Source organism: Antennarius striatus, chromosome 2 (genome assembly GCF_040054535.1).
Source record: "Antennarius striatus isolate MH-2024 chromosome 2, ASM4005453v1, whole genome shotgun sequence".
Lineage (NCBI taxonomy): Eukaryota > Metazoa > Chordata > Actinopteri > Lophiiformes > Antennariidae > Antennarius > Antennarius striatus.
In genome coordinates, this window is record NC_090777.1 from 3,340,893 (window position 1) to 3,354,088 (window position 13,196).

Here is a 13,196-nt window from a genome sequence, read left to right on the forward strand (position 1 = left end):
TGTAGCATAAATCACTTTATTATATTTGCTCACTGAAAAATATGACTTGTTAACATTCCATTTGTGACTTTTGGTGCTTTGAGAGTTAATAATTCGATTTGATCTTATTTCTAGTCACCATAATCTTCACTGCAAAAACATCGCAGCCTTCATTTGGCATGCTCCGTTCGCTGTAATCAACAAAGAGTCTGTTGTTCTCTGACACAGTGACCGTGTAGAAGATTATTTCTTTTATTAGGTTGCGTTACTGCAAACATCTGCAGCACTAATGCCGCAGAGGTCAAAGTTCAGTTCAACAGATAAACAAATGAAAGCCTTCAAACGAAGCTCCATCTTCATCCTCCTCTCTAACACCAACTGTCTTCCTCACTACGTCCATCCAACGATGATTTGATAAAGAAACAGAAATCTGTAAACACTAAAATGACATCGACCCATATTTATCAAAACAGGATGAATGAATCACACGTGACTAATAAATCATTGCCTCTGAGGAAGTCAAACATGTCTGATCAGGAAAAATACAACTGTCACATTAATGGGAGATGAAGCTCAGCAGACTTTAGTTTGGCACAACCTTTGCTTTATGAGACAATGAAAGAAGGTTTTATGTGATTTTTTTTTGTCCTGTGAACATATAATTATGAAGATATAACTCAAAATTTTTGATCAATGAAGAATAGATTACATTAAAAGGTGACGGTAAGTCACGCATTCATCCCCTTCTTAAAATAGGGTATTGTTTTCTGCATTTTCAAGTTCTTTTTGTCATATGTGGTGTGATTCTAAACTAAAGCTATAAAGTATAACAACTTCAAGTAAGTCTGCATAGGACTCATCCATAACAATGCATTGTCGCGCTGTTTTCTTGTCTAAATTTGGATCGGTAGTTTGCATTGTGTTGAGAATAAAAGCCAAGACTTAATCAGCAACAAAAACAAACATACAGAATAAAGGCAACACCCACACATAAGCGCCATTAATCTCTCGGGCGTACACAACATATTGCACAAATGGTAATTAGACTACATTTGTAACGTGGCTTCTATTTCCACAGTGGTGACCAGTTGGAACCTGTTTCTGAGGCGCAGCCGGAAAGATGCATCCATCCTGATTCTGGGTCAACATGTGTGCAACCATTAGCATATTGGCTAATGGTTAGCACATTGGCTAATGGTTAGCATTCAACACCCTGGTGAGTTGTGATGGCACAATCTTTGATTGAATGAGGGAGCTGTTATTTGGGATTAGATGGATGAAGGCATCCGGGCTATTTCTCTCTCTCAAAAAAATAGAAAAATACATAGAAATAAATAAATAAATAAATACAAATTCTAGTGATTCACATATATTTCAAACACTTATTTATTTTCCTTTTAAAATAATGCTTGCTGAAAAGAAAAAATGCAAAACAGCGCATAAAAAACTAGTAAACACCAGTATACACCAATATATCATCAGCATATTAGCAACATTTCCAGTATGAGCTTGGAAGGAGGAACATCCATTCGCCATTAAACAATTTTAACCTTTATAGAGTTTTACATTTCAGCCAGTCACATTTCTACTAGCATTTTTTTTTCTACAAAAAAAAAAAAAAGATTTCAGAATGCCCACATTTACAGTTACAGTTTAAAGTATTCAGATAATACTGCCATGACAAGGTCCTCCGGTTCTCTTTAACAACATTGAGGCGTGGAGGCAATCACAGAAGCAAAAATAACAAGATAGAGCAAACACAAGCATTCATCTGTCAAAATATCACAATACAAAGTCTCCAGAGCGTGACCATGTTGTGCATTCATTCCGTCTTCAAGTGAGCAAAACACAACGTCAAAAAACACCGCCATTCATTTCATGGCTTGATGCCCACATACGACATTACCTGTCTCCTTCGCCCAATCCCAAACTCTACAGATTGTCTCTTGCTATTTCATGATTTTCACACAGTTTTTGGCTATAAACAAGAATATTTCTGCTTGCAGTTTTGTGTATTTCTTTGCCTATTTCTTTTGTTCTGTCCTAGTTCATATGGGTATCAAGCAAGAAATGTCACACTAAACCGATAAAGGGAGTGAATGATCTATTTGTTTGGCAGTGAATAAAAGTCTGTGCTAATTATCTTGTCTAACCGTAACATAACATAACCGCTGACGACGTAACCAGAGATGTTCTAATTTCTTACATGCCGTGGCAAAGTCACAGCCCTCCATGAGTCAAAAAAGGAGGGGAAGTCAAAAACAAGGAGTAAGGGAGACAAAAGAAGAATTTGAATTGGGCCTAAACGTGTTAAGAGTCAGATATCGTTCACTTTGTTCGAAAAACAAAACCCCAAACATTTTGGCATTCCTTTTCCCCGATGATCCAAGGATGCCATCGCAAAGTCAGCACCTCAAAGAAGGGCAGAGGAAACTCATCTATTGGTAAGTCCAGTGGGAGCCTTTAGACCTGTTTGTTTCTGCCTTTAGCCGTCGGCTCACAGAGGCCGCCCAAGGTCTTGAACTTTGGTCCCAAATCATTGAGAAATGTCAAATCATTTGCCAGGTTGCTCAACGACATCCGATCCAGAGAAGTGCCTCTGCTGCTCTGCCCTTCGTACGTATACAAGTGGGGCGGGTACTCAGGGTCGTCTGTGTGGAACCCATCAGCCATGTCCAGTTTCTGTCGGATTGAAACACACCTGTCAGTGTTTACAACCGTTCCACCAGTTAGGATTTTTCAAGTGTTTTCTAACTGGCACCTCGTTCTTCAAGGACACACACATACACACATAGCAACGGCAAAGTGTGGCGGTAAACTAGCGACTGTCTCTCACCCTGTTGAGTTGGTCCACCACGCGTGGGTTTGACCACATGCTGAGCGAGCCGTTGTACCTGGACGAGCCTTCCTGTTCACAGAGAAGAGCGTTCAAGCAGTCAGTTTATAGATGAGACGCGTTTCATGTGTTGTTAAAATGGGTTGCCAACATTTAAAACATGCAATTCAGCAAACAGCGTGACTTACATAGGTGTTGGTTCGGCCTGTAGTCCATTTAGAATACTGCAATAAAAAATACACAGATTCAGCTTTCACAGACGTTCTGCTAGTTGCTGTAAGTGTGGAGGCTGTAGCGCTCCCTTGTGGATCTGAGCAGGTAGTGTGCACATAGGATGTAAAAGTTTGTCACGAAAGTCATCCTAAAACACAACTTGTGGACACACTCACCTCGATCTCGCCCCTCTGACTTCTGAGAGTGTCTCTTTGACGCTGCATGCCCATCGCGTTCATGTCGGACCTCATCTATTGGTGATACAGCGAACACACCGTTACCCATCACTCCTATGACTTCATTTATTATTGAGGAATCAGTATTATTCCAACAGCAGGAAGTTAATCTCAGAATTCAGGTGAATTCGGAATCAGGAAGACACAAAGCAGAGCAGGATCAGAAACTCACCCTGGAAAACCTGGAGGTGTTGTAAACGTCCATGTCCGCTGCTGTTGGGGAGGTCGTCTTCATCAACTAGTAGAGAAAAAATTTTTGTAGGAGAATGCATATATATATAAAACTAGGGTGGTAGTTTATGTGCGTTAAATGAGTCTAACTAAATTCATCCATGTGTTTTTCACATTACTGTTGGTACCTCTACTTACGAATGTCTCTACTGACGAGATTTTCTACTTACGAAACGCCTCAACAGGAAAATATTGCCTCTAGTTACGAATGAAATTTCGATGTACAACAGGTAAAACTACAGTATGGGCTGATACTCGCAGCTCCCACAGGTTCCTGAATGCAACATTCTTATAGCTGCTCTGCCATTGGCTATTACCTAGCATCCTGGCATACCATTGGCTAAGAGGGATCTCTCTTTGGAGCTAGATCGGTGTTTATGCAAGGTCCTCGTCATTCGGCCCTCGACCCGTGAGGTGTTCTGATAGTTTTACGTAAATATATTAACTTTTAGAGTATTCACTATGGACCCCAAGAAAGTGACGGAGAAAAGAGGAAAAGAAAAGACGTTTGTTTGTCCGTACAAACAAAGCAAGAGATCATAGAAAAGCATGAAAAAGGGACATATTTTTTACATTATGCACAGCTCTCATTTATAATGTAATAATCTAGTTGTAACATGTATTTGTTACATGTTTTGATGCATTTTGTATGCTTTATAAAACATTTAGTCTGAATTTTGGGGGGCTTAGAACGCATTAGGACATTTGCATGGAAAACACGTCTACAAAATTTTCTACTTACGAAATTTCTTTCCGGACCCAACTAATTTCGTAAGTAGAGGTATAGCTGTATATGAAATGATATTCATTCACCTGACATTCACATCACATTCAGGCTCCACCATAGCACGAGTTCTAGACGATCCAAAATCTCTTCCTCTTATTATATAACTCTAAACTTCACCCTGTAGTCTTCACGTGACGCAATGCGTTACGAAAGTCACAACTACCTGTACAACAACACTCATCACAACCACTATCATTAATCACCGTTCTGCTGTCACTGGATTAGCCGCTACATTTTCATCAGGATTATGTGAATCCGAATGTTTTCTTTGCTGTAACTCCTTTTGCTTTCTTTAGCGGCTTGAATCTGACACACCCCAACCCGACTCGATATAAAGGTCAACGCAATCTGGGGGCTGGTAAGGTGGATTGGGGGTTGGGGTGGGGGGAGGTACCTGCATGGTGCCCTGCCTGAAGCCGTCTGTAGCGATCCCGTTGTTAGATGAGGTCAGGAAGAGACTGGGCTCGGTCTGACAGAGAAGAGACGGGACAAAAGTGGGTCAGATGTGCAGCAGTGTGATCGGTGGTGTAAAACAACTCATCATCTGCGTTTAAGTGAACACACCTTGCATTCGGAGACGCCTCCTTCCTGGTTGTACTTGATGAGGGTCTGGCTGCCTTCTTCATGCGCCGCTGGGATGCCCTTAAACTTCTTCTTTCCACAATTACAGATAAGGAGCAGCAGCAGCACTGCAGACAAACATTAAGGCATGGTTGAATGTAGCACAGGACGTGTGTGTGTGTGTGTGTGTGTGTGTGTGTGTGTGTGTGTGTGTGTGTGTGTGTGTGTGTGTGTGTGTGTGTGTGTGTGTGTGTGTGTGTGTGTGTGTGTATTGTTCAGGTAAACCTCAGACATAAACAGAAGATAATCATTCCCGGTTATGTACTGAACTTCATTAATGCATTTTCAATAATATTAAAATAAATATATTTGAAGTTTGCAAACAATTACATTTTATTTTTGAGTACAGAAAAAACATCTCTGTCTCGTCTTCAGCCGTTTCTTCCTCATTGTGGGTCACAGGGGTTGCTACGGGCTAATAATAATATATTAACTGTTTTTATTCTGATTTATTGTACAGTAACATATTTCTGTGCTTTTAATGGTTTACTAATGAGTCCAATATTTGGGGAATTTTAAAGTGAAGTTTACTCCACTTTACAGATGTGAAGTGGAGTAAAGTGATGTAAACTTCATATTTATTTTTCCGTGTTTTTTTTTTTTTTTTGGAAAATTGACGTATAATCGAGAACTAAGCAACTCGGAACGACGTAAGCCATTTTACGGTGTGTGTAACTGAATATCTATGACTGGGATGCTTTTGTGTATGTATGTATTAAGACATACTTCCCTGAATTAATAAATATTTAATGTGAGTTGAAGGGAAAAATTTTACAAAAAATTACAAACAAAATTAAGCCGACGGAATTATTTTTTATGGACTAGAGCTTTTACCAATAACTGATAAACACGATTGTACTATCACCTTGATTATAAATTGAAGAGGTAGATATACTCATAGGTTCGAAAGACTTTCACACTCACACAAGAACAGGAGGATTCCTAGAAACAGCAGTGCGATGCCAGCTGGCCCCAGGCTGGCTGAAGCTGCCCTTTTGCTCCGACACGTGTCCACCACTCCACAGTCACACACAAACACATTTAAGGTGTCACGGCCAACCGTGTTCTGTTGGTCCCGTATCTCCAGCGGCACCGAGTAGTTACCGTAAGCCAGTGACTTCCGGCTTACAAGCCCGCCTTCAGCACCTGGAGACGAATGTGAAGTATGGTGAATAATGATGGTTCAACTGGACCGGTGTGTCTCAGGAAGGTCAAACGAGAGCACTAACCAAAGGAAGGCTCCAACTTCCATCGGTTCTCCACAGCTTTGTCGTCTCCCCCAAAGGAAAAGGTGAACGGTCCACTGAACGGGGGGGCGTCGGCGTCTTCCACAGGAACCGCCACCTTGTTGGCCTTGTTTCCACACATGATGACGTGCCTGCTGACCAGGTGAGGAACGTTGTCGTTGACGTCCCCCAGGTGGATCAGGACGGTGCCTGTACCTGTAGCTGGAGGTTCACCTTGAGGACCACAGCAAAGGAATGAGAACACCAGTGAGTTGTCGTTGTTTACCAGCTGCTTGATTGGGATAAACAACATGCTGTCTTCATACCATTATCTATGGCACCAATGAGGACTTTGTAGGTGTCTGTTCCATTGAGATAGGGTGACTCTCTGTCCATCTTCTTAGCGGATTTGACTTGTCCCGTGTTCTTATCGATGGTCACCCACTGAGCCTGATCCTCTAACACCACATACCTAAAGGCAAATGTACATTTGTATTACATCCTGCTTCAAAGCGGCGATGTATTGTAACTGTCCGTCCGTCTGTTAGTTAGTTAGTCCACCAAATATCTTCGCAACCGTTGCAGATAGAAAGATGAAACAAAAAGCACATTACTCGGGCAGCAAAGGGGATAAAATTTTGAAATCAGGGGTGTTGCGGGATGTTGCAGTCCGTGACTGCCTTGTTCACAATGCAACATTAAACCAGGCGGGTAGACAGGGGACAGACACCCACCTGATCGCCGATAAATCAGAATCCACATCCACAACCTCTGGAGTGTACAACACCTTCCCTGGCTTCTCCTCTTCTTTGAGGTACACGTGCGCTGGATTCTTTTTAAACTCAGGCGAGTCGTTAAGATCGATCACTTTGATCGTGATATCTACTGAATCATCAGGCGGGACTTTAGATTTATCTTTACAAACAAAAATGGGCTCCTCATTCTTCACTCCAATCTGCACGACGTTTAGAGATGTTCTCTCGTAATCCTTCCCCTGCAGTAAACACACAAGTTTGGTGGCATTTCCAGAGAAACTATTCAAGATAAATGTTAGAACTTTGTCTTTGTATAGCAGAATTACCTTGATGACACTCAGAACACCCTCATTCGTTTCAGGGTCTGTTTCAATCTTGTAGTTTCCTTCCTCGTTCCCTTTAATGAAATAGTATTTGGCGCGCCATCCTGGAGTGTTGGGAGTGTCTTTGTCCTCTACTGAAACCCTCAAAGCATTGTCTTTGGTGGATGATTCATTTACCGCAACGTGGTACTGAAGATGCAGAACAATTTCATCATTGACCTCATGCATCGCTCTAAAAAACAGCTTTATAAGAAGAAAAACTGTAAAAAAAAATAAAGCACCTGTCTCTCCTTGAACACTGGCGGATAAGTGTTTGAATCCACAACGTTGAGAGTAATAACAGACGTGGACGAAAGGGACGGTGTTCCGTGATCTTTTAATTGAAGAGTAACGTCATACTTCTTTATTTTCTGAAACAGACACAACAATTTTTTTATTTTTAATAATGTATATTATACAGTAATACCTCAAGATGCACGGCTTCACTACATCGCAGATTTTTAGTAGGTAGTCACGTGATACCGTGTATTAAAAAACACTTAAAAGCGCTTTAAACAGTCTATCAGAGTGTGGGAAACAGATAGAAAGTGGTTTAATATCAGTGTGGGGACGGGTTCATAAATGTTTAAATTACCGTAAATAATATAATAAATAGTTTGTCGCAATATCGCGGAATTTTGTAATTTGCGGGTGGTTCCTGGAACGCATTAACCGCAAGTAACGAGGGATTACTGAATCGGTATATAAGTTTGTGTATATCACGAAAAGTCACCAGTTCTCACATCATAGTTGAAACATCCATCTAAGGTGAGGTGGGCCATTAGATCACTGATCCGTTTTAAACCAATGACGGGATCCTTCGGGCTGTACGACAGCAGGGTGATGTCCACCAGGGAGTTGGTGGTGTTCGGCTGATCGATGTCCGTGAACTCCAGCCGCACTGGCAGGTACCCTTCAGAGGGTAAAGGAAATGAAAGAAGGAAAGTTACGTAAGGAATAGTGGGAAAAATACGCATCCTAAAGGAAACATGTTGAACAGGTCTAAACTGATTAGAGTCATGTTTATGGTTTGTTTCTCCGTATCAGCAGGAGCGATAATATCAATGTCATCCTAGATGTTTTGATATGAGACCGTCATGCGTACACACCCTCTGGTAAATTTTCCTTCACATCTACTGTCCTCTTAAGATCAATAAATGCAGGAGCGTTGTCGTTGATGTCCTTTAGTTCTACTTCGAACGACAGTTCCTTATCCAGTGGTTTTTTGGTCCATTTGTCAAGGATGTCAAACTTGATCTGTTGGTAAAGTCACTCATGTAAAGCCGCTTCTGATTATTTATGGGCTATGAATTCATCAGTGAGTTTAGCAAACCTGTACTGGCTCACCTGGAAGGGTTTGCTGTATGTTTCCCTGTCGACGGACCTGTGGGCATACACGTTTCCATTCTTTGGATCGATGGAGAACACTCCCAGCGGTTCAACATCCACACCCATCCCACTAATGTGGAACTCGTGTGTGTTTCCCGTCTTGTTATTATACATCTAGATCCAGAATGGAAACCATGTTGTTGTTATTATTTACCTGGCAAGCTGATTGGTCATATCTTTTTAAAAAAAACATTTTTCACCCGTGAAATTATTTTGGGGAATGGTCCTGGATCCTCCTCCACAATTTCAACCGTAGACAGAACCCACCTCCTTTTAGTGCGTATCAGAAGTTCCTGTTCACCCCAAAGCATACATTATAAATCAAAATGTAATTATTATCTCTGCTAGTTTGAAAAATCATTCATAAAATGTTTGTAATTGTAAAAGTTACCCGTTTGGAACGTCGGCTGAGGCCACAGCAAGACTCATCTACGGCAGTGAGTCCAACCTAAACAGAAATTGATAGTGATTATTCTCAACTTATTAAATCCTGGCACCACACTTCTTCTTTTTTTTTTTTTAATTTTAAGTCACACCCCATAGATTAATCAGATCTTTTCCCAAGATTCAAAGGTCCAAACAAAGTTACTAAACTTTGAGTTTATTTGGAAGTACAGATGTGACAGGAAGAGAACAAATAAGTTCAACGAAGCCTAATTTGTCGTTAAAAACAAGAAGGAACAGTCTTGTAGCCAAACTTCAATGGGATGTCAGCGATAAACAGCACAGCATCAGGATTAAACACTCTGAAGTTACTATCTCTGTATACTATAAATAAATTAAAACCGTTAAACTTACGAAAGCAATGTTGCTCTGTACATTACGCAAATTGTATGAATTTCTTTTGCAAACTGTATTTTTACGATGCACTAAACAGGAGCGGTTCTGCGTCATGATTTATGTCATGAAGACATAAAGACAAATGCAAAAAATAAATTTTCTGTTTAAAAAAAAAACCCTGAGCTTTCACTTTGTTTCCTGCATCGGTACTTAAAACAACTATGGCAATCTCTTCTATATCATTTTCTAGATAAACAAGATTTAAAAAATGCTTGCCATACCAGAAAGAGAAGGTAAAGCGTCCTCATCTTCATTCTGCTCTGGTTCCCGCTCTGCGTGGGAAGACGAAACGAAGAGTAAATTTCAGCTGGAGTCTGAGGACACGGGAGACAGCCCACAATGCCTGCAGGCGGGAGGTTGGCTGCCTTTGGAGTCGACAAAGGTATGTTTGTGCATGACATGCGGTTATGCGTGTTATTAATTGTTGTGTTGGCGTGTAGGTCTTTGTTGGACAAGACCAGCCGGAGCCGAGCTTTAGGAGCACTTCAGCTCGCTTTGTCACAGTCAAGCATTTTGTGACAGGGTCAACAATAACGTTGACTTTTGCGAGGACTTCTTGCTGATACTGTAGAACCATGCTGAGGGAGGCACAGCTCCCATCTATAAAGAGGCCGCATGACAAAATAATTGAGTGTTTATTCAAGAACACACCCATGCTTGACTTGGCTTAACCTTAACAATCAAATTAATGTGGTCGCTGATCCATTTGGGCAAAAGAATAGAAACGGGATCAATTGTTCATTCATTCAATCATTCATCTTCTAGCTGCTTTTTGTCCACTGTTGCAGGTCACGGGGAGCTGGAGTCTATCCCAGTTGCCTTAGGGCGTGAGGCGGGGGACACTCCAGGCGTGACGCCAGTGCCGTACAATTCAACTGTTTATGAAATCAACATTCTGCCCGAGGGAAAAACGTAGTTTTCTTCATACACACACCCCCTCCCACACACACACACACACACACACACCCACACACACATACATACACACACACACACACACACACACACACACACACACACACACACACACACACACACACACACACACACACACACATACTTGTAAATATACATATACATGCATATGAATATGTGACAAGTATTCGTTTCTTGTATCTCCATCATTTAACCCACACATGTCAAACTCAAGGCCCGGGGGCCAAATGCGGCCCTCCACATCATTTAATGTGACCCGCGAGAGCATGAAAGGTCAGAGTGTCTAAAAATAAATAGGACTAAAGTGTGCTTTGAACAAAACAGTAATTCGGCCCATTTTAACTCTGACAAAACGTGAACAAAGTTAATGTCCTAACTTGTGCCTGATGTTATTTTTCTTTATTGATTGATAGTTTGATCCTTGATTGATGGAGTTCTGTGAATTTAATAACCTGACAAATTAAAAGGATTTATGTTAGAACAGAGAGACATATTTATTCTGTCTAACTGTAATGTTTGTAACTTGAATAAGTCATAAATTCAGAGTTATTTAACATTAAGGAGTAGTTACATTTAGTTACATTACACTGAGTTACATTTAGTTACATTTATTAGTTACATTAAGGAGTAGTTACATTTAGTTACATTTATTAGTTACATTAAGGAGTAGTTACATTTAGTTACATTACACTGAGTTACATTTAGTTAAATTTATTAGTTACATTAAGGAGTAGTTACATTTAGTTACATTACACTGAGTTACATTTAGTTACATTTATTAGTTACATTAAGGAGTAGTTACATTTAGTTACATTACACTGAGTTACATTTAGTCACATTTATTAGTTACATTAAGGAGTAGTTATATTTATGTTACATTACACTGAGTTACATTTAGTTACATTTATTAGTTACATCTGGCCCTTTGAGGACAGCCGTGATGCTGATGTGGCCCTCGGTGAAAATGAATTTGACCCCCCTGATCTAACCTATCCTGTTATTTCAAATCCTGCCCTGCCCCCGCTTATAATCAGTTCATTGCCTTCACCTGCTTTCTCCCCAACTCACCTGCAGATACTCTCCTAATCAGGCCCCACCCTTCATAAACCCAGTTTAGCTCTCAGTTCCCTGCCTGATTGTTCAGTGTTCATCCTGATTCTCCAGCCTCTGTGACCTGTCTTAGTTTTGACTCCTGAATCTGATTCTGCCTGATCTCTGGACCCTGCCTGTTTGCCTGCCCCTGGTCTGATTTGTCTGCCTGTTGAGCTGATTTAATAAACCCTGTTTGTTAAATTAAATATTCTGAGAGTCTCGACGTGCTTACTCAGGTGCATACATATATACTGTATAATATATACATATACAGTATATATATATATATATATATATATATATATATATATATATATTTATGCGTTAGTCTTTCAAAGTTTGGCCTTGCAATAAAGCAGCAACCAGGGTGTACCCATCTCCAGCCCAAAGGCATCTGGAATAGGTTACATATATCTGAAGTCGAGAGTAAAAATAAAACCTGCTTTGCTCATCAGTGCGTTATGTGAGTGTAATAAATTTAATTTCATATCAATGTTGTTGTGAAAACAGAAATAAAAAGGTTGGAAACTAAATGTACCCCTCCCTTTAGATATAGCCCGAGGTCCATTTAGCATTCTGTCACGCCATGAGAAACTACAAACAACTTGGAATGTGACATTTGTGCCGATTAAGTCATCCAAACTAATTCACCAAATAATGAATCAAGTGTCACCATAAAAATAAAGCTTGCGACTGTGTTGGAACATCCCTACAATTCTGCTTGATATAAAAAATAAAAAAAAAGTTAGAATTAACGTTTGTCAAAGGTTGCGATGTTTTAAACAAGAGAATGATTGGACACACTGAACAAGCGTGCCAAAAATTTATAAGTGTGATCAAAATCTATTTAAAATTAGCTTCCAAATCCATGTTTCCAAGTTTGTTTTACAAAAAGCTTCATACTTTTAAAAATAATGAATGAATGAATGCATTTATTTGAAATTGAATTTTTAAATAATCCATGAGATCTGCTTAAATATGAGTTTTTAAATATGCAATGCTTTTAAATATGCAACGAAAACTAAGAGCGATAGCATATGTACATTAACTTTTCTCTTACGTCAATTTTTTGTTGTTGGGTTTTTATAGATAATATAACGACTTAGTGAACATTTAAGATCATTGCATGTAGATTTTTTTTAACTTATTTGTTCATATTTTGTTATGTTTGGTGACCTTGCAAGGATATCAGATTCAGAAAAGCTTTATTTTTGCACATACAATGAATTTGACTACTCAAAACAAGTAATAGGTAAATAAAATATACTGTGCTAGTATAGGTGTGATAGTATGAATTGGAGAAAAATAACGAATGAAATTCAGACTCCGTGTGCACATTATATGAAGAGTCCTTTCTGAGGCTGTGAATGGGTTTGGTTTAATGAGGGCTTTCGTGTAGTGAAGGTGAACACGAGGATAATTATATGGCATAGAAATAGCAGGAATTTAAAGCTCGGCAGCTACGACATGAACAACTCCCTGAGGTAAAGGTCACGTCTGATTGGTTGACCTGAAAGAGTAAACGTCCTTTGTTGGTTCATCGAGTCAGAAGCAGAAAAGAAAGGAGAGAAAAAGATCTCTAACCTTTCTCTGAGTTTAATTAACCTACAGGCAAACTCGTCCAACAGCACAAACTACTGAACTCAAACCGCAGCAAGGAAAACACCTCAACCATAGAAGTGAAAGTGACTCT

At 39.9% G+C, this 13,196-nt stretch overlaps 1 protein-coding gene across 1 annotated transcript; it reads right to left on the bottom strand.

Annotated features, from left to right (window-relative positions):
• Positions 1 to 1,503: 1,503 nt before the first annotated feature.
• cdh26.1 (cadherin 26, tandem duplicate 1) lies at positions 1,504 to 9,739 on the bottom strand. Its single transcript, XM_068341853.1, has 19 exons — positions 9,697 to 9,739; positions 9,027 to 9,083; positions 8,836 to 8,928; positions 8,594 to 8,749; positions 8,356 to 8,503; positions 7,990 to 8,159; positions 7,489 to 7,617; positions 7,211 to 7,396; positions 6,864 to 7,123; positions 6,456 to 6,601; positions 6,133 to 6,363; positions 5,828 to 6,049; positions 4,847 to 4,971; positions 4,677 to 4,751; positions 3,437 to 3,502; positions 3,205 to 3,279; positions 3,004 to 3,039; positions 2,816 to 2,887; positions 1,504 to 2,661 (listed from the first exon to the last, which is right to left on the bottom strand). Exons 1-19 carry the CDS (start codon positions 9,727 to 9,729, stop codon positions 2,443 to 2,445), a joined length of 2,499 nt encoding a protein of 832 aa, XP_068197954.1. The 5' UTR covers positions 9,730 to 9,739; the 3' UTR covers positions 1,504 to 2,442.
• Positions 9,740 to 13,196: the final 3,457 nt, after the last annotated feature.

Excerpts from the sequence above, each read along its gene's own strand:
- cdh26.1 (XM_068341853.1), bottom strand. The coding sequence starts at position 9,729 with ATGAAGATGAGGACGCTTTACCTTCTCTTTCTG. Across the intron at positions 7,397-7,488 it reads CAGTGTTCAAGGAGAGACAG|TACCACGTTGCGGTAAATGA; the intron begins GTGCTTTATTTT and ends CTGCATCTTCAG. Across the intron at positions 2,888-3,003 it reads CAGGCCGAACCAACACCTAT|GAAGGCTCGTCCAGGTACAA; the intron begins GTAAGTCACGCT and ends CTCTGTGAACAG.